The 25,111-nt window shown below is 35.0% G+C and overlaps 1 protein-coding gene across 2 annotated transcripts in view; it reads left to right on the top strand.

Annotated features, from left to right (window-relative positions):
- Nucleotides 1–23,772, top strand: part of Bora (BORA aurora kinase A activator) — a 34,109-nt gene extending 10,337 nt beyond the window's left edge. Inside the window, exons 6-12 of one of the 2 annotated variants that reach the window (XM_015498736.2) lie at nt 4,190–4,255; nt 4,849–4,905; nt 5,258–5,484; nt 6,101–6,233; nt 8,103–8,713; nt 22,294–22,425; nt 23,431–23,772. In XM_015498736.2, the coding sequence (XP_015354222.1) occupies nt 4,190–4,255; nt 4,849–4,905; nt 5,258–5,484; nt 6,101–6,233; nt 8,103–8,713; nt 22,294–22,425; nt 23,431–23,457 (1,253 nt within the window). In that variant the 3' untranslated portion in view covers nt 23,458–23,772. The remainder of the gene's footprint in view (nt 1–4,189; nt 4,256–4,848; nt 4,906–5,257; nt 5,485–6,100; nt 6,234–8,102; nt 8,714–22,293; nt 22,426–23,430) is intronic. The other variant, XM_015498737.2, reaches the window with a different exon arrangement.
- Nucleotides 23,773–25,111: the final 1,339 nt, after the last annotated feature.

Below are 25,111 nucleotides of genomic sequence, written 5' to 3'. Positions count from 1 at the left end.
TTTTTTGTTTATTTTTGGTTCTTCTATTCTAATTTAATTTTTTTATGACCATTGTGAATATGTTATAAAGGATTCATACATAGAGATAGTTGATTTTGAACATAGTTGAATTGTTAATAGCAGTGATATTAAAGGTTAATATTTTTTAATACAATTCTTAAATTGCTTTGTATTTTGCCAATTTGCTGATTTCTTATAAATGTAGAGGAAGGATGAAGTCTGAAATAACCTGTGAGACAGCTTATTACAGCTAATTATTTGTAAAATTATAAAGGAAATTAAAGGACAAACCAGTGATTGTTCAAACATCTCTTTCTCCTGCCAGTGGTTACCTTATATGTGCACTCATTGTCCTTTGGGTTTTGACCAATATTCAGATATCACTGATATATATGCACCCTTCATTTCTGTGGAATTACCCACCCTCCTATGTAGGGTATCTTGTAACAGAGAATATTTTACATTCTTTATCAAAAACATAACAGTAATAAGTAAAGTGGATTGAGCACTTTCTTTGTCAGGCTAGTGACAGCTGTCAGTAATTTCTTACAGTTCATATGAAGTAGGTAGAATTGTTGGCTCCACTTTATAGGTGAGAGAGCCTCATTTTTGAATGGTTAGAGCACCTGTCCTGTGTCACAGAGATGATAAATGTGACAGAACCTGGATTCAGAGCCAGGCATCTCAGATCAGATTCTGTATTCTCAGCTATTACAAACTAAAGGTAGTATGTAATACTGAAGAGCTGATTATAAACCCAGTACTAAAAACCAGAGGGGTAGTCTTGATCAAATTATTCATTTTCTTTGGACTTCAATTTTTTATTTACAGAATGAAAAGGTCACATCAGAGAGTTGTCTGATATCATCCCTGCCAACCTTAAAATTCTATTTCTAAGGTGACATTTTTAAAGACACTAGTTTTTTCTCCCAAATGTAATGTTGGATTTTTTTTTGTAATATCATTTCATATTCTTGAGGATTGTGTTTTAAAGTGATAGGAAGATACAAAGATACTATAGTCTTTGATCATGATTGCACAGTGCAGTAGTTAACAGAACAGGCTCCTGAGTTGTGCTATTTAATATAGGTTATGAAACAATTCTCCATGGGTCTCACGTTTCCATGCATCTTGCAAGGAGAGTTAGGGCAGATATTGTTCCAAATTATCTTTTCAAAGATGTTTTAGTGTGATCAGCTTTGGGAGACAGTGTGTCCCTTTATTTTGCTGTCTAGTATAATGTTGAGGATGTTTCCTTCTGGAACAGATTTGCTTATAGCCCATTATAAAAGAATGGGATTTCTTAAGTTCAAGATTACTCAGCTGTGATAAAAACTTACTGTTAACTTTCTGTTTCTTTAACAAAATACCTGAGATAATCAGCTTTTAAAGAGGAAAGATGTACTTTGGTTCACAGTTTTGAAGATTTAAGTCCATGATTGATTGGTCCTGTTGTTTTGGGTTTGCTGTGGCATAGTATGTGTCATGATTGGAGCACAGGATTAAGGAGATCTGTTCACCTCATGGCCAGGTATGAAAGGGAAGAAGAAGAGGTTCTCCTATCCCCTTCAAAGACATACTCCTACTGACTGGAAGACCTTTCAAATAAGGTCCCACCTCTTAAAAGTTCCTACTGCCTCCTAGCATGCCAAGCTGGGGACCTAGCCTTTAACACACAGGGACTTTGGACAACATTCCAGATCCAAACTATAGTATTTACTATATGTACAAAATCCACCTGAGCTACTCCATATCATCCCTTTGGACTTGAGGTTCAAAGGAAACAGATGTGAATATTAAGCTCATGCTGCCTGCTTGGCTGAGAATAAAGTCCTTTGTCCTTGACTCAGAAGCCTTATGTCTTCAGCCAGCATCCATGGAACTTCGGCATACTAACTTGTTAGCTTGCAAGTATGGTAGAATCTTAAGATTATTTACTACTGTTGACATAAAGGTAGCCACTGGCCACTTGTGACTGTTTAAATTTGAATAAATTTCCCAATCAATACTATTCACATTGTAAGTGCTCATAGCTGCACTTGGCTATTAGTGACTATTGGGAAGTGCAAATATAAAACATTCCCATTATCACAAAAAGTTCTGTTAGATAATACTTTAGGGCAGAGGTTGAAAACCTTTATCTGTTAAGGATCCACTGTTAAATATTTTAGGCTTTGCAAAGCACACATTCTCTGTTGCAAGCACTCACCTCTAGTTCTGTACCTTTTATCATATATAAATGAAGGAGTGTGGGTCTGTTCCAATGAGTCTATATTTGTAAAAATAGGTGACAGAACAAATTGTGCCATAGACCATAATTTGTTGACTCTTCCTTTAGACTAATGTTTTGTGGATTTGAATTGTCTCTACACTAGCTATGTGACTTTAGGAAAGTTACGAAGCTTTTCTGTAGTTTAGTTTCTTTATCTATAATATAATAATACTTCTAAGCTTATGTACCTATAAATGTTCAGTACCTATAAATGTACCTATAAATGCTTATTTATTTAATGATTGATAAAAGAGTGAATGGAAAGAAAGTAATTTTGTTGATACCTGTAAGGCTTGTTATCTTTTACAATATATTTATGTCAGGATGCTTTGATGTTTTTACCAAAGGGCTTGTGAGAATTATGTTACACAGGCAGGGAATTTCAGAGTTACAGGATATATAGTTACCTAGATTTGACTGCATAATGCTTGATTGCTCTCAGAATGTCTACAAGATCTGCATGGTCAGTACTACCTAGGTTTCCTATGTTCTGACTTCTCTGTCAATATTTGGCATTACCCAGTTTTTGAATTTTGCCTTATAGGTTAAGACAGTCTAAATGATTGTTGTAATTTTAATTTCATCTTTATATATTAATCTGCCTTTTTAATTTTTTCTCCTGGAAAATACCTTTTTGTAATTCTTCAATCATATTCCTATTAGAGTTGCTATCCTTTTTCCCCCATTAGTTTTTAAGATACTTTGTATATTATAGTCATATTGGTTTTAAACATTTCAAATACCATTCTATCGTAGGTATGTTTTTTTCTTTTTCTTTTTTTCCCAGTACCAGGGATTGAACCCTCAAGGGTACTCGACCACTGAGCCACATCCCCGATCCTANATCTTTTTGTAGTTTGGTTTTTCATGTTTTAGAGGGAAGAAGCAGCTTATTTATTTACTTAATTTTGGTACCAGTGTTTGAATTCGGGGGCACTTGACCACTGAGCCACATCCCCAGCCCTATTTTGTATTTTATTTAGAGACAGGATCTCACTGAGTTGCTTAGTACCTTGCTTTTGCTGAGGCTGGCTTTGAACTCGAAATCCTCCTGCCTCATTCTCCCAAACTGCCGGGATTATAGGTGTGTACCACTGCACCTGGCTAAAAATATGTTTGCACTAATATTTTTTACTCCTACTGTGAAAGAAACTGAGCATAGTGTATGTATGTGTGTGTGTACACACACACACACACACACACACACACATATAATGGAATACTATTTATTTACTCCTAAAAAATGAAGGAACTTATGTCATCTATAACATGAAATGAATCTACAGGACATTATACTAAGTAAAATAAGCCAGGCATAAAAAAACAGATTTCACTTATATGTGGAATCTATAAACATAAAACTCTCTAGAAAATAGAAATGGTGTGTGGGAAAGTGAGGATATTGGGGAGATAGTGATCAAAGGGCACAAACTTTCAGTTAGAAGGGCTAAGTTATAGTAAGCTATTGCACAGCAAGGCGACTATAGTTAGTTATTGTATATGCTTTAAAAAGCTGAAAGTGGATTTTAAATATTCTCACCACAAAGGAAGATGTATGTAAAGTGGTAGGTGTGTAACTTAGCCGAATTTATTCTTTCCACAATGTATACACATATCAAATATTATACTGTGCCTTAAATATACATAATTCTTATTTGTCTTTTTTTTTTAATGAAAAAAGTCTTACTTCATTCCTTCTTAGTTACTATGGTAATCCTTTCATTTTATCCTTTTACCTCCTCAATGTTAAAAGAAGTAACTTAACAGAAGCATGACAAAATATATACTTATAAATACAGATATTTATTCTTAAAACATTATAAAAACTTCCAATATGTAATTTTTTTTACTCTGGAAAAAGTAACACTAAAATAATTGAATGTAGATGTATGGTTTTCCATTTAAAATGTTTTACAGGCATTAACTTAAATAGTGACTCTCCAGTTGGAAGAAAGCTGAGTATTCATTCTGAGAAAAGCAATGGTGAGTGTGAACACAATATGAAAAGAAATATGTTCCATATTATGGCTGCATTTGATTTTAAACCCAGTTCATGTAGTTACTCTGGAATTTAAATTGTTTGGTTTTGTGAAAGAGCTATAAAGTCTAGAGACCTAACTTTTAAAGATGTTTTCAAACATTTGCATCCAGCAATGTTAAATGTTTTCAAACATTTGCATCCAGCCATGTTTTAAAATAGTAATAGTGTATTTTTGCTGTTGTTGTTCAAAGCATTGATTTGATTTCTGGTTTTGGAAAGCATGCCTTTGAAAATTTGTTTTAGGAAATCTCTCCAAGTATGGGCTGGCTTTGGCTTCCCTTTGAATTCAAAGTGCCAGCACTGTAGCCAGGAGTTAACTTCTACCATTAACGCATTTTCATCACTGGTAGAAAGTGTGGGGAATCTCTCAAAGTAAGGTTGCATGTTATGTAATAGAATGCATAAATGGATTGATTCAATTTGGCTAGAACAGCATGGGGAGATGGTTGATTGGGAAGTTCATGCTAAATTGCATGTCATATGCTTTCATTGATTTATCCATGTTTGTACTTATTATTTATTTGCTTGCTTCCAGCTGCTTGTCAGACATTGCTGTCTCTTCCTGCGGATTTTAATTTAGAAAATATATTAGGTAAATACTGTATTGTTTAAACTTTTAATAACTTAAACCAATCAAGGTTTTGTTTAGTAGTAGTTTAGTAAATGGTAATGTGTGCCAATGACTCTTTCTAAAGAAGTGGGGAAAGTATCCTGAATTTCTTTTTGTCTTGAACATGGCCTGAATTAGCTTTTATATCATAACAAACTTTACAATAATTTAAGACTTTAAGTATCACATATACAATTAAACTTTGCCCTCTTTTAGAAAAAAAATAAATTCAAACATGTGCTTCTTGCTGGTTTTTAAAAAATCAGGTAACAGAAATACAGTTGTTCTTCAAAACGATTAGTTTTATCTTTTATTCTGCTATTGTTAAATACAGGTGACTATTTTAGAGCTGATGAATTTGCAGATCAGTCTCCTGGAAACCTCAGTTCTTCGTCTCTCAGAAGAAAGCTTTTTTTAGATGGGAATGGAAGTATCTCTGACTCCTTACCTTCAGCTTCTCCCGGAAGTCCTCATAGCAGCTCTCAAGCCTCACTTGAGGTGTTTTATTCAATAGATTTATCTCCTGTACAGCATAAGACTCCTATGCAGACACCAGGTTCGGTAAGAAATATACTAATAAGTGGCTTGTTGACTTATAGATGTACTTGGATCTAGATGCTCAGATTATACTCAAAAGGCAAATTTGTCTTTTGGGTATTATGCTTTATAAAAATATAAACCCAATTCATGTGTTGTCATTAGTCATAGTAGTGGTTTTAGTCAGACTTTCCAATTTTGTATTTAGAGGTGTATGGGATGATCAAATTTATCATGAGTTTCAGGGAATCTCAACATAGGCTATTTAGTGAATTATGAAAGATTTACTGTGTAACACAATCATTTGGATTGGCATTAATGAAATAAATTATTTAAAAAGTTTTCATAATTGCTTGATGTGAAAGGTGTGTCTGCAACATAATTATTTTGCAACTTAATTATTTTGACTAACATAATTTCTGCAACTTAATTATTTTGACTAACATTCTATTTCAAATTTTTTCTAGCAGTCTTTTTAAGTTATCTTTGTAACAAGATGCCTTTTGTTGGTTCTTGTGAATGATTCCTAGTTTATACATGTGTTCTGAAGATGAAGACAAATAGCATGCAGTATAACAGAGTTGAGAAAGAGAACCATATAAATGTATTCATTTTTATTACTTATTTGTTTTTATTATAGGGGCAGTTTTCTTCTAGTCCTATTCAGGCTAATGCAAAAAGATACAGTTTGGGAAGCATAACTAGCCCTTCACCTATTTCTTCACCCACTTTCTCACCAATTGGACTTCAGATAGGAAAGACACCACTCTCAGGTATGTCTCAAAATATCTAGTTAAAATTTTTATACTATGAGTATTTTTTATTAAAGAGACTCCTTTAGCAGAGCTATAAATGATCATTCTAATGTCTAGAAGCTTTGTTTACAAAAGGAACAATTTATTTTGAAAGATTAGAAATCTCAATGTTCTACTCTAGTGTTAAATAGCTATTTGATTAACAATATTTATATCACTCTGTAAAGAAAAACAGTAATTTGAGAGACAGTTGGTTTTTACATACCTTCTGATCTATAGTTTTAGATTTGATAACCACATATTCATATTTTGTAAAAAGGTATATTTGGATGAGGTTTTTAAAATAAATATACAAAAATTTATGTATTTCTCTTTGAAAAAAATTATACCACATTTTGAAAACGTCACATTTTTAGAAAACTTTTTCATAGTAAATAAAATTGGAAAATTGAAAACTTTTGTTAGTATTTTCTTTAGTTATGTGCACAGATGTGTGTGTGTGTATAAATATATGTGTGTATATCTATATATGGAAACGTGAGTACGTAGATCTGTATATACTTATATATGTTTGAATATTCTTTTTTCACAAAGCATTTTATTATGAATATTTTTCATAGTCCAGGCAAGTCATTTATTTTTTGTTTCAAAAGCATGATTTTGAAACATTTCATTTGTGTATCATTTATTGTTGTTTTTATTGGTTTTGGTGTGTGTGTGTATGAGTGTGTGTATGGTGCTGGGGTTTGAACTGAAGGCCTCATTCATGTGGCTCTGCCACTGAGCCACAACCCTAGCCCATCATTTGTTTTTAACCATTGATAGCTATTTAAATTGTTTCTAATTTTTCTTTTTTATACAACTAATGATTATCCTTGTGTATGTATTATGTTGGATATATTTATATTGTTAGCTTAAATTCTCAGAAGTGAAATTATTTAATCAAATAGAGGGGTGGATATTTTAAGACTCTTGATGAATTTTGTTCATTTTCTTTATAAAAGATTGTACCAATTAAGTTTTTCATGAAAAACATGTCTAGGAAAGTTGTTTCTCTCCATCCAGAAATGTTGGTGTTATTACTTTTGATTTTCATTATTTTGATAATTACAAAAAGATATCTTAATGCTTTAATTTTTGTATCTTTGTTCATTAAAAATGTTGAACTCTTCCCAAATATTTACTGACCGTTTGTATTTTGAGAAAGTATTAGGTTCAGACTGAAGTTATTGTTGAGTATTTTTTCATTGTGTAAGCTTTCATACTTATTATTTGTGTGGTTGAAAACTTTTTATGTTTATTTTCTCTTGGGAAGATTGTTTATGTGTTTTTATCTATTTTTTAATCTTTGATTTTTATTAAGCTTATGAGTTATAAAACATACGGACCCTTAAAGCATTTTTATTATTGTGATTATCATTAGGCTCTTTATTGTTACAAATATTATTTTCTTTTTTGCCTTTTGATGTTGCTTGCAGTATTTTGCATAAAAGCAAATACACTTTTATATATTTAATTTACCAGATGTAGCTGTTACATTGTAGCTTTCAATATATTTGCTAGGGATCTACTTGAGATGTATACAGGTAGTATTATTATGAATAATTTTGGTATAATAGTGATATATTTATGAGAAAATAATTTTCAAGGAGTAAAATATTGTAAGATAGAGGAGAAGCCAGAGAAATTATTTTTGAGTCTCATCTTGCTTATTGAGACACGTTTACTTGTGTTATTAGTTTTAACATTAAAATTTCACTTTAGTACAATTGAACTCTTAGAAAAATCCAATTTTTCTGCCATGAAACATAATGATTACCATTTAGTCATGGCTTTTCAAAAAGTTTTCATGTTTTTATGATGTGATTTTTCCTTCCAATCTTTTAGAACAAAGGAAGTTTACTTTTCATTCTCCTGATGCTTCATCTGGAACAAATTCTAATGGAATTACTAATTCGTGTATTGGAAGTCCTTATATAGATGGCTGCTCACCAATTAAAAATTGGTCTCCTATGAGACTCGAGATGTATAGAGGCAGTTCTCAGTATCGAACCTCACTGATGAGGATACCTTTTGCTCTTGAGACTCACAGTGAAGATGAAGAAGATAAAGAGAATGCTTCTTCCACAAAAGTCTCATCTCCTGTCATGGATGCTGCAGGAAAACACCTTCAGCAACTGAATAGTGACACTTCTACACCTGGCACACATTTAGTTGTGACTGCCGTGTCTATTACACAAAATCAGTCCAGTGTTTCTGAGAAGGAACTAGCCCTGTTGCAGGACATTGAAAGTGAGAAGGAGAATGATACCGTGGATATGGTTGATCCTATAGAGACAGTGGATGAGAACACTTGGATAAAGGAGCCAGTTGATAATGGGAGTTTGCCCACCACTGATTTTGTGAGTGGAATTGCCTTCAGTATTGAAAGCTCTCAAATGTGCATGTCACCTCTTGCAGAAAGCAGTGTTCTCCCTTGTGAAAACAGTAACATTCAGGTAAGGTATTTTAATATCCTGTTGTCCTTTATTTACTCCCTTGATGTTCTTTATCCTTTTTTTTCTAAGATTATAGTGTGAGAAAGCTAAAGGGTTAAATGTAAGGACTGTAGCATTTTATACTTAAAAAAAATTAATGCCAAGTGATATCAGCAGGATTAGTTACTTTTTACCAGAGCTAATTATTGCATATCTTAGTGCATATTACAGTATGCATTATTATGCATATTTCCTATTGGAGTAAGAAAAGATGAGAGCAGAAAAGAAATCAAGCTGCTTTGTGTTTGTAGACTGCTAGAGTAAGGTAACCTCTCAGGATTCATCTGGTATTATATTCATGTTCTAAAAATACAATAGTGTTTTTTTTCTTTAAGTGACTAGGGGAGAAAACAATTTTGAGCATTTTTATGTGTAACTTTTTGTATTTTTTGAAAATGTGATTTGTAGCCACATTTTTCATTTAATTGCACACCTCCAATTTTCCAGTGTCTGGCAACCAGTAATCCTTATTTATTTGACAGATGTATATATTTCATCTGTGAACTTATGATCTTTTCTTGAAGTATATTTCATCTGAAGTATACGTATTTTTTGAAAGACATTTGTTCCATTAATTGCACTATTCTGCAATTTTATAGAGAATATTGAATGAATTTCATAATAGTCACAAGGGCAAATTCTTGATTGATGTTTCTTGGTAACAACATATAACACATAGCACTTGGTATGTGCCCAACACTTCTTGTGAGTCTGTTATGTGTGTTAATACAGTTAATCTTCACTGTAATCCTTTGAAGTAGATGTATTAATATCCCTGTTTTTACAATTAGTAAGTTTTGGTCCTAACAGACTGGCTTTAGAATCCATGTACTTTAATCCAAGTAGATACTGATTCACAATAATAGATAGTTTTATATAGTATTTCAATGTGCAGGCACTTTCTAACTCCTTTGCATATATTAATTCATATAGTTGACACAAGAACTCCATAATGTTTTAGTGTTGTCAGTTTTGGCACACTGAAGTTGAAAATACATGGATTTATTCTAAATAATTAAAAGTTAAATATAATCTTTTGCTCATATTTTTATGCCTATCTTATCTCTCCTGACTTCCAGGTTCCATGTTCAAAAATGATTACATTAGAATCACTTTTACATATTTTAGATTCTAAAGTTGGTTTTATGAGTAGAAAAAGATAGTCAAACTTAGCCTTAAAGGTATTGTTTACTAATAGTTCTCTCTTCTGTTTTGTTCCCCTTTCTTTGTTGGCAGAGCATTTATAGAGGAATTACAAAATACCTGTGTTGAAATATACCTTAATAAGATAAGCATCTAATTGAATTACCATTTGAAAGCTTATACTCTCCTATAATTGTAGTCACTACCAAATGATCGCCTGATTTATGCTGAAGTACCTACAGGGTATTCCATTTCATTTCCAAACTCTCTCACCTGTAAACCTATTCCTTACATTGAACTAAAATATTCTGTGATATCAACCAAGTAGTCTCAGTTTTACCCTTTTGGTCCTATCATAACACCTACCTTTTGTGGAGATGTTTATAATTAAAATTGTTTTCATGTATTGTTATTTTTCTACCGCAGAGGTAGCTTTCAAGACAAAAAACAAAACAAATCATATTTTCCCAGAGCCTTTTGATCTACTTCCCTTTGGATTAACTGGCTTCTGTGCATCTATCAGCTGTCATCCTAGAGTATCTCTTTGTCATTATCCTGGGAATTTCCTTAACCTCCCCGTATTCTATATCTTCCTGTTTTGTGCAGACCATCCTTCTTTTTCCTAATTTACTTCTCATTTTACTGGAACACATTTTCTGGTAGCTATCTAAGGAAAAGGACATTTTTAAGACATTGCCTGTCTGCTGATGTGTTCCTTCTTCCCTTGCATTTGAGTTTAGAAATAATTGCCCTTTAGAGTTTGAAAGCATTGTTTTACTGAATATTTCACTATTGCTAGTGAGAGATCTATTCAGTGCTTAATCTTCTTGAGATCATCTTTTTCCCCGTCTGGACCTGTGTAGGTAAACAGTGTTCTAAAATTTCAGTGATGTTCTTTAGTGTGGGTTTCTTTTCATCCACGCTGCTAACACTCAGAAAGCCCTTATGGACTGTGAACTTATGATCTGTTCTTGAGAAATAGCTTAGCTTTTTCTATGATTTTCACTGTTCTCTCTGGAACTCTTGTTGATTTTCCAGTGTCAAAGAGTCTTTTCACTATATTTTTTATCTCCTTTTAATTCTAATTTGTACATCTTTAATTTATAAACTTTTTTTTCTTTTGGAATCTGTGATATGGCAGCCAAGGCATTGCAAGGCATTTGATGTTTGTCTTATTTTCTACTTTTGTTTCCCCTTGCTTTCTTTGTACAGTCCCACTGGCTTTTCAGAATTGTGAGTAGTTCTTTAAAAGGGCTTTTATGCATCTCATGAAGAATTTTTTTTCCTATCCCATTTACCTTTACCTAGTTAACTTTTTATTGTTTTAGTTTACAATGTCTTAGTCACATCCTCAGAAAAACCTTCCTTAATCACAGTGGCCATGTTGATCCTCATTATATGCTTTTGTAATTTCATGTCCAGTTTTACATTCTTCCCAATTAAACCATTAATCTAAAAATTGTATATATTTTTATCCCCAGTGCTTATACAAAAACTTGTCACAGAGGGGCTGGAGTTGTAGCTCAGTGGTAGAGCACTTGCCTAGCATGTGTGAGGCACTAGGTTCAATTCTCAGCACCGCATATAAATAAATAATCAACAACTAATAAAATATATTTTAAAAACTTGGCACATACATGTTAAATATTTGTGTAATGAAAGTAGGATGAATGCATAGACAAGTTCAACCAGAGGGGCTATATTAAGTGAGAAGAGCAGTGGGCTAAGATTTGGAACCCTGATGAAAAATTGAGCAGTTAGATAAAGGAAACAAAGCCCCTGAAGGAGACTGACAAAGACCAGCATAAGAGAGAAAGAGACATTATTAAAGTATAATGTAATGGAACATCGTGAATAGGAAAGAATGTCAAAACAAGAGCAAGGAATATAGGCTTTGGAAAGTGGCTGCTGGGGTAATAACAAAAAGTAACTAATAACTAAATAGCCTCAAAGTGGGGAGGTGAAAAGTGACTAGAAGGAAAGTTCAAGAAGGTGAGGAAATGCCATCATGAGCTTAGATAACTCTATTAAGAGACTTTCTTGGGAAGGGAAAGAAATGATAGCAATGAACATCAAATTCTAAGATTTTGGCTCTGGGCACAGTACACACCTGTAATCCAGCGATTGGGGTGGCTCAGACTGAAGGATCACAAACTAGGAGGGCAGCCAGGGTAACTTAACGAGACTCCATCTCACAATAAAATTCAAATGGGGGTGGGGGCTTCTGGGCGTGTACTTTAATGGTAAAATGCCCCTGAGTTCAATCCCGAGTACTGCTCGCCCCCCAAAATAGTCCAACATCTTTTTGTAGTTTGGTTTTTCATGTTTTAGAGGGAAGAAGCAGCTTATTTATTTACTTAATTTTGGTACCAGTGTTTGAATTCGGGGGCACTTGACCACTGAGCCACATCCCCAGTCCTATTTTGTATTTAATTTAGAAACAGGGTCTCACTGAGTTGCTAAGTACCTCACTAAGTTGCTGAGGCTGGCTTTGAACTTGCAGTCCTCCTGCCTCAGCCTCCTGAGCTACTGGGATTAAGGCATGTGCCACTGCACTCAGCTTGAAAAGCAGCATATTTAAATGTAAGAAAAAGAGATGTTTTAAGACTAGGAATATGGCAAGAATTATTAATAATAGGTATCGGCTGTGTGTTCTTTTCGAGTTCCAGAGACTGTACCCAGCATTTTACAGTCAGAATTCAAACCTCATGATACTTTGCAGATGCAACAATATCCTAATATGTAAAATGGTGATCCATTTTATAGATGAGGGAACTGGGGCATTCAAGATGGAATAGAATCTAGAACCCTGGTAGGATTGGCAGAGGTAATCCTTCCACTTTTATTGGAGGGCAGAGGCCAAGTTGAGCACGAGTGTCATTGTTTTGTAGTTTGGGGGGCTAGCATAACATTAAAGATGTGGGCTTGGATTTCAGTTATAGTGCCCTGCTCTGTTAGCTTTATGAACTTCAGAAAGAGACAACATTTTTAACTTATTACCTCTTCTTTAAAATAAAGAATAGGATTATAATAATGTGATTTGTGGTTACATACTGTGACTAAACAGTGCCTGGTAGGAAGTAATGGGAGACAAGATTCTCTGAATGGTGGCAAGCCAGAGGAGCCCTGAGTGATGAGTCAGGGCTGAAGTGCCAAGGCCGCATTTCAAGGAATGTGAGTGTAAATAAACCACAACTGTTGACAACTGTGAAGCAGTAAAGGGTTTTTAAAGACCATGACATCTGTGTGTGATGGAAAAATAAATTTAGGAACAAAGTGAATGTAGAATGATTGACAACAGGACATTTAAAAGTATCCTAAGAATATGCACTTTGTGCTCAGAACTAAATTTGAATTAGTGCTTTCTTATTTCCAGGCTTTGGGATCTTAAGGCAAGATCCATTTGACAGTGAATACACCATGACTGTTTCACCTTTTTAGTAGTACTTCATTCTCCTCTGCTCTAAAGTGGTACTGATGCCCACCTTGATGCCTATGGGAATAACAGGATGACCTGTGTGGTCTGGTTGGTACACAGTAGGCATTGACATTGGTAGTGGTTTAGATGAGAGTCTGAAGTCAGCCACTGTCTCAGTGGGCTCTCATTGATCCTACTCTTCCTATAGAATGTGACAGACTTCTAGTGTACCTTACTCCTTTTTTTTTTTTTATTGGTTGTTCAAAACATTACAAAGCTCTTGACATATCATGTTTCATGCATTAGATTCAAGTTGGTTAAGAACTCCCAATTTTACCCCAAATACAGATTGCAGAATCACATCGGTTCCACATCCACATTTTTACATAATGCCCTATTAGTAACTGTTGTATTCTGCTACCTTTCCTATCCTCAACTATCCCCCCTCCCCTCCCCTCCCATCTTCTCTCTCTACCCCATCTACTGTAATTCATTTCTCTCCTTGTTTATTTTCCCATTCCCCTCACAACCTCTTATATGTAATTTTGTATAACAATGAGGGTCTCCCTCCATTACCATGCAATTTCCCTTTTCTCTCCCTTTCCCTCCCACCTCATGTCTCTGTTTAATGTTAATCTTTTCTTCCTGCTCTTCCTCCCTGCTCTGTTCTTAGTTGCTCTCATTATATCAAAGAAGACATTTGGTATTTGTTTTTTAGGGATTGGCTAGCTTCACTAAGCATAATCTGCTATAGTGCCATCCATTTCCCTGCAAATTCCAAGATTTTGTCATTTTTTAGTGCTGCATAATACTCCATGGTGTATAAATGCCACTTTTTTTATCCATTCATCTATTGAAGGGCATCTGGGTTGGTTCCACAGTCTAGCAATTGTGAATTGTGCTGCTATGAACATCGATGTAGCAGTATCCCTGTAGTACGCTCTTTTAAGGTCTTCAGGGAAAAGTCCAAGAAGGGCAATAGCTGGGTCAAATGGTGGTTCCATTCCCAGCTTTCCCAGGAATCTCCATACTGCTTTCCAGATTGGCCGCACCAGTTTGCAGTCCCACCAGCAATGTACAAGAGTACCCTTTTCCCCACATCCTCTCCAGCACTTGTTGTTGTTTGACTTCATAATGGCTGCCAATCTTACTGGAGTGAGATGGTATCTTAGGGTGGTTTTGATTTGCATTTCTCTGACTGCTAGAGATGGTGAGCATTTTTTCATGTACTTGTTGATTGATTGTATGTCCTCCTCTGAGAAGTGTCTGTTCAGGTCTTTGGCCCATTTGTTGATTGGGTTATTTGTTTTCTTATTGTTTAATTTTTTGAGTTCTTTGTATACTCTGGATATTAGGGCTCTATCTGAAGTGTGAGGAGTAAAAATTTGTTCCCATGATGTAGGCTCCCTATTTACCTCTTTTATTGTTTCTCTTGCTGAGAGAAAACTTTTCAGTTTAAGTAAGTCCCATTTGTTGATTTTTGTTATCAACTTTTGTGCTATGGGTGTCCTATTAAGGAATTTGGAGCCCGACCCTACAATATGTAGATCGGAGCCAACTTTTTCTTCTATCAGACGCAGAGTCTCTGATTTGATATCTAGCTCCTTGATCCACTTTGAGTTAACTTTTGTGCATGGCGAGAGGAGGGGATTCAGTTTCATTTTGTTGCATATGGATTTCCAGTTTTCCCAGCACCATTTGTTGAAGATGCTATCCTCCCTCCATTGCATGCTTTTAGCTCCTTTATCAAATATAAGATAGTTGTAGCTTTGTGGATTAGTCTCTGTGTCCTCTATTCTGTACCATTGGTCCACCCTCCTGTTTTGGTACCAGTACCATGCTGTTTTTGTTACTATTGCTCTGTAATATAGTTTTAAGTCTGGTATCGCTATACCGCCTGATTCGCACTTCCTGCTTAGAATTGCTTTTGCTATTCTGGGTCTTTTATTTTTCCATATGAATTTCATGATTGCTTTATCCATTTCTACAAGAAATGCCGTTGGGATTTTGATTGGCATTGCATTAAACCTATAGAGAACTTTTGGTAATATCGCCATTTTGATGATGTTAGTTCTGCCTATCCATGAACAGGGTATATTTTTCCATCTTCTAAGATCTTCTTCTACTTCTCTTTTTAGGGTTTTGTAGTTTTCATTATATAAATCTTTCACCTCTTTTGTTAGGTTGATTCCCAAGTATTTTATTTTTTTTGAGGATATTGTGAATGGAGTGTTTTTCCTCATTTCCGTTTCAGAAGTTTTGTCGCTGATATACAGAAATGCCTTTGATTTATGCGTGTTGATTTTATATCCTGCCACTTTGCTGAATTCATTTATTAGTTCTAGTAGTTTTTTTGTAGACCCTTTTGGGTCTTCTAGGTATAGAATCATGTCATCTGCAAATAGTGATAATTTAAGTTCTTCCTTTCCTATTTTTATGCCTTTAATTTCTTTCGTCTGTCTAATTGCTCTGGCCAGTGTTTCGAGAACTATATTGAATAGAAGTGGTGATAGAGGGCATCCCTGTCTTGTTCCAGATTTTAGGGGGAATGCCTTCAATTTTTCTCCATTGAGAATGATGCTAGCCTGAGGCTTAGCATAGATAGCTTTTACAATGTCGAGGTAAGTTCCTGTTATCCCTAGTTTTTCTAATGTTTTGAACATAAAGGGATGCTGTACTTTGTCGAATGCTTTTTCTGCGTCTATTGAGATGATCATATGGTTCTTATTTTTAAGTCTATTGATGTGGTGAATAACATTTATTGATTTCCGTATATTGAACCATCCTTGCATCCCAGGGATGAATCCTACTTGATCATGGTGCACAATTTTTTTGATGTGCCTTTGTATCCGATTCGCCAGAATTTTATTGAGGATTTTTGCATCTAGGTTCATCAGAGATATTGGTCTGTAGTTTTCTTTCTTTGAGGTGTCTTTGTCTGGTTTCGGAATCAGGGTGATGTTGGCCTCATAGAATGAATTTGGCAGAGCTCCTTCTTTTTCTATTTCCTGAAATAACTTGAAAAGTATTGGTATTAATTCTTCCTTAAAGGTTTTGTAAAACTCCGCTGTATACCCATCCGGTCCTGGGCTTTTCTTGGTTGGAAGTCTTTTGATTGCTTCTTCTATTTCATCTATTGTTATTGGTCTGTTTAAGTTGTGAGTATCCTCCTGACTCAGTCTGGGCAAATCATATGACTTAAGGAATTTATCGATGTCTTCACTATCTTCTATTTTATTGGAATATAGGTTTTCAAAATAATTTCTAATTGTCTTCTGTATTTCTGTAGTGTCTGTTGTGATATTGCCTTTTTCATCCCGTATGTTAGTGATTTGAGTTCTCTCTCTTCTTCTCTTCGTTAGCATGGCTAAGGGTCTGTCGATCTTATTTATTTTTTCAAAGAACCAACTTTTAGTTTTGTTAATTTTTTCAATAGTTTCTTTTGTTTCAATTTCGTTGATTTCCGCTCTGATTTTAATTATTTCTTGCCTTCTGCTACATTTGCTGTTGTTTTGCTCTTCCTTTTCTAGGGCTTTGAGATGAAGTGTGAGCTCATTTATTTGTTGGTTTTTCCTTTTTTTGAGGAATGACCTCCAAGCGATGAATTTCCCTCTTAAAACTGCTTTCATTGTGTCCCATAGATTCCGATATGTTGTGTCTGTATTTTCATTTATCTCTAAGAATTTTTTGATTTCCTCCTTTATGTCTTCTGTAACCCATTGATCATTCAGTAACATATTGTTCATTTTCCATGTGATGTAGGATTTTTCCTTCCTTCTTTTATCATTGATTTCCAGTTTCATTCCATTATGATCAGATAAAATGCATGGTATTATCTCCACCCCTGTATATTTACTGAGGGTTGCCCTATGGCATAATATATGGTCTATTTTTGAGGAGGATCCATGTGCTGCTGAGAAAAAAGTATATCCACTTGATGATGGTTGATATATTCTATATATGTCAGTTAAGTCTAGGTTGTTGATTGTGATATTGAGTTCTATAGTTTCTTTATTCAGCTTTTGTTTGGAGGATCTGTCCAATTGTGAGAGAGGTGTGTTGAAGTCACCCATAATTATTGTGTTGTGGTCTATTTGATTCTTGAACTTGAGGAGAATTTGTTTTATGAACGTCGCAGCACCATTATTTGGTGCATAAATATTGATAATTGTTATGTCTTGTTGGTGAATGGTTCCTTTTAACAGTATATAATGTCCTTCCTTATCCCTTTTGATTAATTTAGTCTTGAAGTCAATTTTATTCGATATGAGGATGGCCACCCCTGCTTGCTTACGAGGACCGTGTGCGTGGTATATTTTTTCCCAACCTTTCACCTTCAGCCTGTGTATGTCTTTTCCAATCAGATGTGTCTCCTGGAGGCAGCATATTGTTGGATTTGTTTTTTTAATCCATGTTACCAGCCTATGTCGCTTTATTGGAGAGTTTAAGCCATTAACGTTTAGAGTTACTATTGATATATGGTTTGTACTTCCAGCCATGTTTGATTATTTATCTTCTTTTTTTTTTTTTTTTTTTAATTTAGTTTGTTTCTCCATGGTTAGCTTTCCCCCCGCCCTCTGTCTTTATAGAGGCACTTCCCACTGATGGTTTTGGTTATTGTTTTTCATTTCTTCCTCGTGTAGTGTTTTGCTCAAGATGCTTTGCAATGCTGGTTTTCTGGCTGCAAATTCTTTTAGCTTTTGTTTATCATGAAAGATTTTTATTTCGTTGTCGTACCTGAAGCTTAATTTTGCTGGATACAGAATTCTTGGTTGGCATCCATTGTCTTTCAGTGTTTGAAATACGTTGTTCCAGGATCTTCTCGCTTTCAGCGTCTGTGATGAAAAATCCGTTGTTAACCTTATTGGTTTACCCCTGAATGTAATCTGCCTCCTTTCTCTTGTAGCTTTTAATATTTTCTCTTTGTTCTGTATATTGGATATCTTCATAACAATGTGTCTTGGCGTTGGTCTACTGTGATTTTGTGTGCTCGGTGTCCTGTATGCATCTACAATTTGTATATCCATTTCCTTTTTTATTTCTGGAAAGTTTTCTGTAATTATTTCATTCAGCAGGTTACTCATTCCCTTGGTTTGAATCTCTGTACCTTCCTCTATCCCGATGACTCGTAAGTTTTGTTTTTTTATATTATCCCATACCTCTTGGATGTTTTTCTCGTGATTTTTTACCAGCCTTTCTGAGTTGGCTAGACTCTTTTCAAGATGATATATTTTGTCTTCATTATCTGACGTTCTGGCTTGTACTTGCTCCATTCTGTTAGTGATACTCTCAATTGATTTTTTTAATTTGGTTTATCGTTTCCTTCATTTCTAGAATTATTGATTTTTTTTTTTATAATCTCTATCTCCTGATAAAGATGCTTAACTTCTTCTTTTATCTGTTTATGTAATTCACTTTCAATGTTTTCTTTCACTGTTTGGATTTGCTGTCTCGTATCCTCTTTAAGGTTCCATTCCATCTGTCTAAGGTATTCCTTGAGATCTTTATATGACCATTTTTCTAATGACTCTAGATCTTCCTGAATATTTAGGCTGTCCTTCATTTTTTATACTCCTTTTCTTCCTTGCTTTTTTATACTGCTCATGTTACTTCTTGTTCTGTTTGACTGCTGAGTTACTGTTTATTCTTATAAATTTATTTGATGCTTGGGAGGAAGTATATTAGAAGGGAAGGGAAGAAGTCACTAAAGAGAATGAGAGTAGGCAGGTAGAATTCAAGGAAGGGGGAATGAGAAAATTGAAAAGACAAAAGAAAAAAATAGAAAATAAAGAAAGAAAGAAAAAAATTTAAAAAAAAAATAATAATAAAAAAATGAAAATGAAAATTTAAAGAAATAATACTAATAATAATAAAATAAAAAAATTTAAAAAAATTAAAAACATTTAAAAAAAGTTAAAGAACAACACCAACAAAAAAATGAAAATGAAAGAAAAAGAAAAAAAATAATAATAATAAATGCAGTCATAGAGTTTGATTAACTTCGCTTCCAGTAGGTGGAGCTGTGCCCACTGGGCCAAGCTTCTCCTCTCAATAGGTGGGAACCATTCACTGTGCAGCAGCTGTTAGTCCCAGACTGGGCGGGTCTTCAGTCCTGAGTGCCTAGGGCCTTCTCTTGTGTTTCCTCAAGCCAGGCCCCACTCACCTGTGACGCTTACCACAATACTGGTTACACGCCAGGTCTGCTGCTCCTGGGAGCCCTGTTTTCATGAACGCTTGGGCACACTCTCCCTGTTTGCCTCCCTCAGACCCTAAGTTTGTAGAGCTTGGGGCTGAGAACCCCCAACGAATTTGCTTGCCCTCCAGTAGCCACGCCCCCGGTAGCTGGTGCAAGAGACCTGTTGTCAGCACTGGTGGGGAGCGGTAATCGTCGGGAGTTCCGTGCCGCGAGTCCCGCGCCACTCCTGATTCCCTCAGTCTGGCTATGGAGCTCACAGGAGAGCTAGGAGGGGCCCTTACGGGATAGCTGGGAGGGGCTCTTAAGGTTTCCCCGCCGTGTGGAGAGAGATGGCTAGGGGATTACACACCTGTCGCGCTGGTTTCAATGAAGTTATCTCCTCCGCCCGTGACGTCAGTTCTCTGCCAAGGTGGTATCCCATGCAAATGGTGACCGTTCGTTCCCTTTGCCGGGTGACCAATGCAACGGGTGAGTCCTGACTGACTTTCCCAAGCCCCGTTTCAGTCCTGTGGCCACTGCCTATGAAGGCTCGGTTGGCTTTTACCTCTGTATGTTCAGACGGGCCGACCAGTTATTTCAGCGGGATCGTTAGTGCTGAGTCACGAGAAGCAGGCGAACTTGAATGCAGCCGATCCGGGCTCCGTGTGTGTGTTCTGAGGGGCCTAAACTGTTCGCCCCAGATCCACGTCAGCTCAGCATTGCCTAGTGATCCTGAGCAAACAGCATTTAGACAATTTACGACTCCCTATGCCCGCGCAGCTGGAGAGGTCAGAGACTTGATCTCTCCGCGCCCGCAGCCATGTTGGATCCCCGTACCTTACTCCTTCATGCACTATTGAGTAACTTTTCCCTTGACTGATTCATTTATGTATTAGTATTGAGTTATGAGCCAGTTATTTGGAAGTGATGAATATTAGAACAAAGAGTAATTGGCAAATTCTCTGGAAGCAATCTGATATTTACGTTTTTTTATCAAACATCTATCCAATGTTAGCAGAAAGAGGTGTTTCCCTTGAGATGTAACGTTAGATTCTGTTTTACATTTCATAAGCCTTTTGTTCTAATAAAATATGACTCCCAGTAGTGAGTAAATATGCATCCATCCCTGAAAACTAGGGACGTTTTTCTTCGGATTATAAGTCATAGAAAGTATTTTCTAGGCTATTATAGATGTTCAGAAGGGGAGCAAAAGTACAGTCTCCTTTCTGCCCCTAATTTGTGAAAAGGGGTAAAGTATTAGGAATCCCTTTTTGGGGATACTTTTTGTGTTGTTTGGTACTCAGCATTAAACAAGTAAATGGAGTATTGTATTGTGAATAGAACCTGAGCTTTGGAGTCTCAAAACTTACTACCTCATTACCTTATGACATTGAGAAAATTAACCTAGTTTTCCTTTTTTTTTTTTTGCACTGGGGATTGAACTCAGGGGCATTCAACCTTAGCTTACTCACCTGTAAAGGAATGTTGAAAAGGAATAAAAATAGAATTACATAGAGTGCTATATAAGACCTGGCATTTTATTTAGTAAATGTGTTTCACAAAAAGTAGTCCCTTTTATCAGCAGTTTTCCTTTCCATGGTTTTGTTTACCCATGGTCCAGAAATCTTAAGTGGAAATTTAACAATTCATGTTTTAAGTTGTATGCATTCTGAATAGCATGATGAAACAAACATCACATTATCCCTGTTCATCCTGCCCAGGGTGTCAGTCATCCTTTTGTCTAGAATGTCCACTCTATAAAATACCCATTATCACTTAGTAGTCATCTTGGTTATCTGACTGATCCTCAAGATAATGAAGTGCATGTCCTACTCTTATTTTAGTTAATTATGGCCCCAAAGTGTGAGAATAGTGATGATGGCAATTTAGATATGCCCAAGAAAAGCCATAAAGTACTTCCTTGAAGTGAAAAGGTGACAGTATAGTAAGAGTTTTATTGTTTATATTTTGAGATCACATTCACTTAACTTTTAATAAGTTAAAATTGTTCTATTTTACTAATTCTTTATTGTGCCTAATTAATAAATTTAAAATGTTATGTAGTTGTAGTACAAAAAATATTGTATAAACATATGGGATTTGGTACTGTCTAGTTTTAGGCATTCACTGGGGAACTTGGATATCCCCCAGGTAAGAGGGGATTACTATAGGTACCAAATTAGAAGTCTGCTAGCATCTTTTTCTTTTGCTCTTCTGGGCCAGAACAGTGAATCTCATCATGCAACAATTTTTATTAACATGAAAAATTGAACACGTAGAGCCATTACACATGTGATATTATGATGAAAAATTGCATGAGTAAAATGTAACCCACTTTTTAAAAGAAATGTGCATTATTTTGAATACTTGTAAAAGTGACATTCCTTTTACGTATTCCTTTTAGGCACCTAAACCATTTAAAGACAAGCTTGGAAAGTGATGTTGATTGTAATCCTCATTTTTATTTACTGGGTTTGATCACAAAGTAAAAGTAAAGCATGTTCTTGGTGACTTATTCACAGACTCTCAAGGAAATTACCAGATATATTTCACTGGAAGTAAAGTACTACACTGAAAAACTATCACTTCTGTATAGACTATCTTTGGTGTTTATGTATTTTAAGTTTTGTTCATTGATCAACAGTAAATATAATTATTCACATGTAGTAATGATAGTGTAGAGTAACTCACTTATTTAGCTTTTAAGTTCTTCACATTAAGTTTTACGTAAATTAGATAAGTGAATTAGAGTTTGCATATTTATTCTTAGGTGTATTTTTTTTTTTTCCTCCTCATTCCTGTCAGATGGATAGTGGTTATAATACGCAGACCTGTGGAAGCAACATTATGGATACCATTGGGACAGAAAGTTACTGCAAAGAAAGTGATGCTCAAAGCTTTGAAGTTGAGAATAATCTCAAAGTTTTTAATACAAAGGTATGGAGAAAATACATATGGTTATAGGCTGGAAGTATTTGCTGTGACTTTTCAAATCTATTTTCCCTCATTTTGTTCAAAGTTAATTATCATCTGTGTCCCCATACTGTCCATTCATTAAGTGGCAGAAGGTGGTTTTTAAATCCAAACATTTCAGTTTCTTAACTTTCCCCATTATGGAGAGTATGACAGTATGTAGGATAGGCAGAACTAGCTCTACCTACCAGCAAGTGAAGTCAGCTCCTTAAAATTAAAGGGAAGTAGAAGAGGCATAAATTTTTGCCTCCAATGTTGATTTTGCTGTCTTTGAAGTATTTCAGAGACCTCTCACACTAAACAGAGGGGAAGATAGTACAATTGAGAGGTTGTATATCAGGTTTAAAACACCTAAGGGCTATTTTCTTTAACGAAATTGACTAGCCTTTAAAGATTTGGTTGTTCTGAGTAAAATAACACATTTTTTATTTTATATGAGATAAAGTGTTTATATGAAGGTGGTATACTTTAACTTTCTTGATATGATAGTTTTAATTATATATTCATACTTGAAACCAATCATAATTTTAGGCACTTGATAGGACAGTCTTTTATTTTTATATGTCAGCTTATTACAATACAGTATTAACATTAGCAGTGAACAACTATGCCTAACTCTTCAAGTGCAGTTTAACTAGAAGGCCACCTTTTCCTCTTCATTTTGTCATTCTGGTATATGTAGTATCAGAACAAGTCTCTTGTTCAAGATTCACTTGAACAAAGTTGATTATGATAAATCCTTCCAATTTCAGGAGGCATAATTGTAGTTATCCATCTAAATGTAAGCAGGCATTCCAATATAGAAGGGACTCAATTTTTGATACAGAATGTTGATTTATTGAAACACATATGTTTACTGTCCCTTTCTAAGGAAATTTGTGTTTGGTTTTTAAGAACAGTTCACTTAATAGTTGCATCCTTGAATGGTCCTATTTAAACTGAAAACAGGTATTTTCTTCTTTTTCACAGGAAGACCACACATTACAGAGGTATTAGATGAAAACAGCAACTCCATCTCAGTACAGCACTACATAAAACACCTGTCAGAACCAGAGATTATTGCTGAATGGTTCCTTGTGTATTTTTATGCACGGGATCAATAAGTTGATAGTGATTGGGAGAAAACCTCAAGAAACATTGCTTTTTTCCTTTCCTCCATAATGTGAAAAATCAAGGGCTTAATTTAGTGACACAGGAACAACAGAAAAGCTCCTAGAACTTCAAGTTGCTGAATTACAGTTTATTTTTGGTCAATAAATATTTTTGTACTTACCTTGAGTGATGTGTTTAACAATAAAAAATTGTGACAGAGCTGACGACTTGCTCCTATCCTGTAAGGGTCAGTGCCTCATGGACAGCACTAAATGTAGCAACAGATCATGGGACAGATTTTTAAATTGAAGGTACTCTATATTTTTATGCAAAAACTTGTGAACACACAAATGAATTTCAGTTATGATCTATGTGAATGAAATCTTTAGATATAAAATTTATTGAAGTAGAAAGCAAGTTAAATGAGTTTTCCTAAAATTTTTATTCTTGAATTATTTGTTCATTTCTGTGGGGAAAATTCTTAATTCCCATGAAAATCACTCTTAATACCTTTTAAAAAATGTAACAATTGGGAAGGTAGTACGAACAGCATCACAACATGTATTGCACTCTTGTGGGTAAATGTGAGATGTTAGAATAAAATATACCACCATTCTTAGGGCAAGAACAATCATTAAAAAGCTGTCTCATTCAAAAGAGAATAATTATTCTTAAGTAGCCCTAAGAAATAAAGACATATTATTGCATCATTTTCTTCCTTATTCTTCAAAAGTACTCCATAAGGTATCAGTTTATTGCTAACTCACAAAGAAAAAGTGCCTTATGTCCTGGTTCATGGTCTTCATCAACATACTAACCATGAATGCCCATTAAGCCATGAGACCCATAGTTAAAGAAAGATACCATGTTGGGAAGTCTAATCACACAGGCTTTAGATTCAATATAAATTTATTTAAAAACAACTGCTGTACATAAGAGTTCTGGGCCTTTAGTAGGAGCCTCCCTGGCGACTGTTTTTTAATAGCACAGGTCAAGAAATAAAGAACAAAGTAGTGATTATAACCTAGATTCAAATCCCTTTTGTCATTAACTGATATAGGTAGGTCATAAGCTTAACTTTTTCATCTGTTAAATGGGGACAGTAGTTAGTCCTGTCTCACAGAGCTTTTTCAATTTTAAGTGAAATACAGTCATGCCTCAGTTATCAGTGCAGCACTAGTTCAAGGACCCTCTGTGGATATGAAATTTCATGTATGCTCAAATCTCTCTCATAAAATGGCAGTCTGCATATAATTTATGTACCTTCTATATATTTCAAATCATCTCTAGGTTACTTTATCTAATACAGTGTAAACAGTTGTTATATTGTTATCATTTTGGGAATAATGACAAGAAAAAAGTCTCTACATGTTCAATAGATATTTTTTTCCCATAAATATTCAATCTGTTGATGTGGAACCCAGATAAATGCTAACTGTATTTCACCTAATCTCCTTTGCATAATAAGTGCCACTAAAGAGGCTTTAGGAGAAAATAACAAGGTTTCTGGTTGTCTTTACTCAGTTGAGCCTAAAGTAGGCATAAGAAAACAAACTTG

This window comes from Marmota marmota, unplaced genomic scaffold, assembly GCF_001458135.2.
Source record: "Marmota marmota marmota unplaced genomic scaffold, marMar, whole genome shotgun sequence".
Taxonomy (NCBI): Eukaryota; Metazoa; Chordata; class Mammalia; order Rodentia; family Sciuridae; genus Marmota; species Marmota marmota.
Note: the sequence above shows the minus strand (reverse complement) of the source record. Positions and strands in the feature narration are given on the sequence as shown.